This window comes from Scomber scombrus, chromosome 19, assembly GCF_963691925.1.
Source record: "Scomber scombrus chromosome 19, fScoSco1.1, whole genome shotgun sequence".
NCBI classification, from domain to species: domain Eukaryota; kingdom Metazoa; phylum Chordata; class Actinopteri; order Scombriformes; family Scombridae; genus Scomber; species Scomber scombrus.
In genome coordinates this window covers 9,075,830-9,082,014 of record NC_084988.1, presented here as the reverse complement: position 1 = coordinate 9,082,014, position 6,185 = coordinate 9,075,830, and the positions used below count along the sequence as shown (strand labels likewise).

General features: G+C 39.9%; 1 protein-coding gene across 1 annotated transcript; it reads left to right on the top strand.

Moving 5' to 3' along the window:
- Window positions 1-244: 244 nt before the first annotated feature.
- On the top strand, window positions 245-5,691 carry LOC134001278 (endophilin-B1-like). The gene is made up of 10 exons (XM_062440845.1): window positions 245-301; window positions 486-627; window positions 1,653-1,781; window positions 1,925-2,058; window positions 2,238-2,330; window positions 2,482-2,565; window positions 2,651-2,674; window positions 3,013-3,102; window positions 3,416-3,516; window positions 5,058-5,691. The coding sequence occupies exons 1-10, from the start codon at window positions 245-247 to the stop codon at window positions 5,689-5,691; spliced, it is 1,488 nt and encodes a 495-aa protein (XP_062296829.1).
- The last annotated feature ends 494 nt before the right edge of the window (window positions 5,692-6,185 follow it).

Sequence of the window (6,185 nt, the reverse complement as noted above, 5' to 3'; positions counted from 1 at the left end):
GGTTTAACTGGTGACTTTCACGTAGGTGTTCTCCTAAAAAAAATTTAAAAAAGCCTTGTGGTTTAATTTGTTTAATGCATACTCATCCGTGTTTAATATCTAGGTATCTAACCATTTTTGTAAGTTGAATTGTGTTCAGAAGACTCTCGTAACGTATCTTGAAATGTGAGAAAGTCATCAGTTAACACGAGCACCAGTTAAACCGAAACACCGGCGACAGCGCTCGACCTTGGGAGACGACTTCATGGATTTGACGCGGATAGCTGTGGATGCTGGTCAGTTCATCAACAGGGCTGTTCAGGTAAATAAACGCAATGCTTTTACTCGAGTGCAGAAGTCACTGTAGCTAACGTCGGCTTGTTTATTTACTGCTTAGCAGCTTAGCAGGTAGCCGTAGGTTAGCCAATGTGCAAGCTATGGCATCATTAGTCATATGTTTACTAAGCGGCTATAGCTTTTAATATCAGTCTATATCTTCGCTCCAGTACACGGGGGAGAGTCTTGGTCAGGCGGACAGGACAGAGTTGGAGCCCACTCTGGAGGAGCTCATCAGCCGGGTAGACGCCACCAAAACCTGGACGGACCAGATCATCTCCCAGACTGAGGTTTTCCTGCAGCCCAACCCCGGTGAGAGACTGATTTGTTTACTCACTCTCTCAATCACAGGTTGCCTGTAGGTCCTGAAAGTAGGAGACTTGTCCTTGCAATGTCGTCCTTTTGAACGTCTCATTTAAACAGACAAACAAATGTTTAGTCTGTTTTTGTCAGAATAAATTGATGTATTCTTCAACAAATTAAGAAATGCATTTTAATGATCTCCCACTAACTCTGACCTACATACCTTTATACACCCCTGTCACTGGACATTGGAAAAGTACCTATTTTGGATACTTATATGCCATATTTATTCTTAAAGAGAAATCAATGATCAGTATCTCTATATAAATTATTAAAGGTATTTGTGTGGCTGTGATTTCCAAAATAAAATATGGCCTACATATGACATGTGCATGTGTAAAGTCTTAACTGCTGTAAGTAGATACATAATTGGACAAACATGCTTGCATGACTACCTCTTACTCTTCACATTTGCACCAAACCAGAACCTGTTCTCGGCAGTATCCCAATAGCCATATCCATTATTGCCACTTCATGATAGCTATTCATCTTTACCTTTGGGACCTGATATTGCAGCTTTTGTTTGTCCCCATACAATAAATACATCTCTTCTTCTGTTTGCTTTGACTGTAATTGGTCTGGTTGGATGAAAAGGAACGGTCGTTCTTTTGCCTGTTTGAATCCAATTACCTCAGCTAATGTAATCATGAGTGGATGTGGTTTGTAATCTATCAAATAAGGGGTCCATTTGCTGCCAGAAATAATAACCTCTTACAGTTAGGAACATTCAGCATTAAATTATGTTTTTAAAGATCATATTGTTTGTCTTATGACCAAGGGCTTTTTATTTTATTTTATTGAATGTTAGTTTGCATACTTGTCCTAGAAGGATATTACAAATACACAGAAGGTTAAGTAGCCCTGTTTAGTAAAATGTTAATGGCATGCTTTGACTCCAAACTACTATCTCAAGGTTAAACTGTGTTTTGTAAGGTATTGGAACTAAATTAAGCTCTTTTGCCCTTGATGACTAGGAGCGCGGCTAGAGCACCGGCTGTTTGAATACCTGGATTGGAGCGCCCCACCTCGGCCTCAAGACCATGAAGTGCTTGGAGAACAAATGAATCAGGCTGGATTGGAGTTAGGGTCCAATACACCCTATGGTGAGTGTACGCTTATGTGGATAATGTTGGTCTAAAAAGAACAGTTTACATGCACATCCATTAAAAACTTCATAGGTTACAATATATGCACATTCCTGTCTGTCAGTGTGTTTTTAAGCAGCATTTTTATATTTTGTGTTCAGGAACTGCTCTGGTCAGGTGCGGAGAGGCTCATAAGCAGGTGGGCGAGGCAAAGAGACAGTTCATCCAAAGCACTCACATCCACTTTCTCACACCTCTGCGGAGTTTCACCGAAGGGGAATACAAAGCCTTGCAGGTAACACACACTCACATCTGAATGCCCTATCCTATTGATTATCTCTATCAATGTGGGAGTGACTGTTTTTGGGGATTTTTTTATTATTATTGTCATTCATGCACAGTTTTTTTTTTTTTTTTTTTGTAATTTGGTTGCATGATTAACCTCTTTTAAAATGTATGTGTCTTTGCTCATAGGATGAACGCAGGATGTTGCTGAATAAGCGTTTGGACTTGGACGTAGCCAAGACCCGGCTGAGGAGAGCCCACGAGGCCGAGCGAGAGTCCAGAGTGAGTTACAATGATGATTAGAGATGTGGCCTTTAAAACACATATTCATTTTCTTGAATGCATTTATCAAAGAACAAAAAAAACCAAAATCTTTATTTCTATCACATATATTTCATTTACTCATCCTACCTTTTCTGATCTTTCTTATCAGTCCTTGAATGCAAACCCGCTGGATGACGACTACATATCTCACATGTCCTACATGTTCAGTTTCCTGCGTGTTAAATGGTTAAAGGTCAGTGGTTTTATAAACGGCTGTCTACATAAATCAACACTTGTTGTTTTGTCACTGATCTCTTCTGTCTCTTTCTTCCAATCAGATGTGGGCTCAGGAAATCTCTCAGGTGAGTTCATGTTTATCTTCCGAGTGCACACAGGATCCCAAATATTCCTCATACCAGTGACCCATGGAGCTTTTTTAACGGTGTCAAAAGTTATAAAACTTAGTATGACTCTGTTATTAGTGTAGACAATTGTTTTCTTTTGGTTGTTTGGTTTCATTTAGATAAGCGCTCCAGGCATTTGGAACGAGATGCTGTTGTGTTAATGGAACATTTTCAGAAACAAAGCTGGTAATATGAAGGCAGAACTGGAAATACCATAAAGATGATTGTTTGTTTGTTTCTCTGTGCGTGTGTGCGTGCGTGCGTGTGTGTGTGCGTGCGTGCGTGCGTGTGTGTAGGCAGAGATGGAGCTGAGTATCTGCCAGTCTTTGTTCGATAGGCAGTCAGAAATTACAAGACGTCTTCTGGCAGGAATTGGCAACACGCACGTATGTATGAACACACACACACACAGTTAGATAGAAGAAAACATTCTGGTATATTGTTCACACTGTGTGTATCATTGTGTTGGAAACTTTTCTTTTTGTAACTATGGTAACACAAGCTGCAAAAACAGACAAAGCAAGACTCGATATTGTTTGGAGAAAAAAATTCATTTTAATTATTTACTGCAGTTTGTCAACTAATCTATAAAAACTACATTTTATTAATAAATATTTTTTAGAGTGGGTATTATGTTTATGTTTTTTTATAATGTTCAATATTTACATCCAAAACTCTGAATGATTTGTTTTATGTCAGACAAACCACATGCGGAGCCTGACTGACTTCGTGGAGGCACAGGCCTGTTACTTCGACCAGTGCAACCAACATGCACAGGAGCTTCAGAAACAGCTGGCCAGGTCTGTATAGTCTGGTTTATAACATCAAATGACAAAATATTTATAGAGCTAAAATAATGCATAGAAGTCTCCCGTTGCTTCTTTGTGCTATTTGATCATGTTTATCATGGGTTTAAATGTTCAATGCTTTCAGTTTTTGATTTTAATTGAAAATGTTTTTTTCAACTCAGTCAGAACTACCAAGCTACAAATGCACTTTAATTAGCTTTCATCAAGGTCACAGGCGTTTTATTTGTTTGCTCAGGAAAGAGGGGAAATTATTTTAAACTGTTTTTAAACATAAAAGTCTCTTGTAAATCCAGCAGCCAAAAAATACTCAAATATATTCCAATCCATTAAGTTTTTTTATTTGAAGCTATAACCCAAATGGAAAAAGATCTATGTTAGCAAAAAGATGCCTAGCTTTACTACAAGTGACGTATGTACAGTGTCTAACGTACGTTTTTTCCTCACCGGCCTCTTGTATATTTTCACTGGCCCAGCAGCCAAAAAATGATTTTTTTCCCCCCCCCATAATTTTAGTGATTTATTTATTGTATACTTAATATGTATAACAGTGAAGTTCCCTTTAGATGTGGTTGTGTTCCTTTATTTGTGGATATGCAATGTTTACATATTACACAGACTATAAAATAAAATAAAATAATAAATTACACAATATAAAATTAGGCACACATTGGATCAGTAAATGAATGGTTGTGCTGTGCTTGTAAGCACCTTATCCTGGTATCAGAAACCTAGACCATATCCCCATTTTGAGAAACCTGGATATGCTACCTGGAGTACTCCAGTAGAAACCAGTATACTGTCACAAATAAACAGGTTTTACTGGTTTCTGAGGAATCAAGACACAACTGGATACATATCATCAGAAACCTGGACACAGTTAGAATCATGTAAACAGGGATATTAAAAACAGGTTTATTTTGTATCCAGAATATGCTTACAACCAGGATAAGAGTCAAAACGGGGATGCTCCATGTAAACACACTCTTTAATAATATAATTTCAGTGAGTGTGGATGACCTTGATAATGAACTCTTGCGTCAAGAACTGAGACAGTGCTGCGAGATCTTCAGAAATGTACTCGTTAAGATCGAACAGCGAGAGAAAGAACATACTGACGTGTGTTTGTGTGCACATGTTCACACCGAGCTCTCTCTATCTGCTTCTGTGAGCCACCTGTCCTCTACAGACGTGGAGCTGAGCTGTAATGAATGAATAAGAAAGGAGAAATGTAGGAAAATGAAACAGAAACTAAGAGCGTCAGTCTCTACAGTAAATCATCTGCTGAGTGTTTGATGGTCATGTAGCTTTAGAGCGTAACCATTTTGAAACAATCAGAAAATAACATTTTATTTCTCTCATTCACTGCCTTGATCTCTCTACCTATGCGTCAGGAAGCCTAACTTTAATTTTAGCATTATCAAATGAAGAGAAATGCCTTCCCCTCGTCCTAAACTGTGTACCCATGACTCTTATTGGCAGTCACTGGCCGCCTGGTCTCAATGACTTGCTCATCATTTTGTTTTTCCTTGCAGCATCCCAGCTGTCCTCTGCTCCAATAACTGGCAGTCAGCAATCCCTAATGCAGTCAATCAGCCATCAACAAGCAACCATGTAGCCAATGAGCCCGTGGGGTTAAATCAGGTCACTCCAATGCCCCATGTCGTCCACCAGCTTCCAGACTTCGACCAAGACTCGTGGACAACAAATCCAACGCCCAGAACCAAGACTGAAAAAACGACGACAGATTCCTCTGTGACTACACAGCTACCCGACCAGACGAATAACAACAATAACAACAACACCTTCCCCACCGAAATCCAGGTCAACCAAACATTTACATCAAATTCAGACAGTCACCCATCAATTCAGCTCTCAGCACCCAACAGGACCGCCGGAGCAGCTGCTGAGCCTCCTGCTTCAACCCAGACGCCGACAGACAGTGAAACAGCAGCAGCAGCAACCAACGGTACAGAAAGTGAGACAACAGCAACGACTTCCCCACCTTCACAACTCAGCGGAAGCTCAAACGAGGCTCCCGAGACCCTGACAGCAAATGACGTGGCTGCTGAGCCCCAGACATCGAATGAAACCCAGAGCAAGCCGCCCTCCATTAACGGAGAGGACGCTCGGGAGTCATCATCGGGCAGTCAGGATGGGGCGCAGTAGATGACGTGACACCAGGCCAAATATATATTAGCTTTAACGTACTATAAGTGGAGCTTCACCTGATTTAGACAAGCGGTAATTGTGGTGTCATAGATCCAAGATTACAGACTGTAATAGAAAGGATCAGACACACAATCATTAATACATGTAGTATGGTTAAAAAAAAAAGTTGAATTAATCCCATAGGGAAGATGATGTGAAGTGGTCGTAAACGTGGTTATTTTTCTAAACGTGATATAGTGCCACAATCATTTTAGCCTTTAGCCATAAAACATATTTTATTCATGTCGTATGGAAATGACGACTTGAATATCAGTCCCCTCTTGTGGCTGTAGATGTAATATTTGCTGGCCTCAGGCTGGAACACGAGGCCTGTATCACTGTTTATATCTGCTGCAAACGTTAAACTTAAGTTTTTATTTTTACACTTACAGAACTAATCAAGCTTTGTGCCAAGTCCATGTGTGTCTATTTGTTGGTGTAAATACATGAAT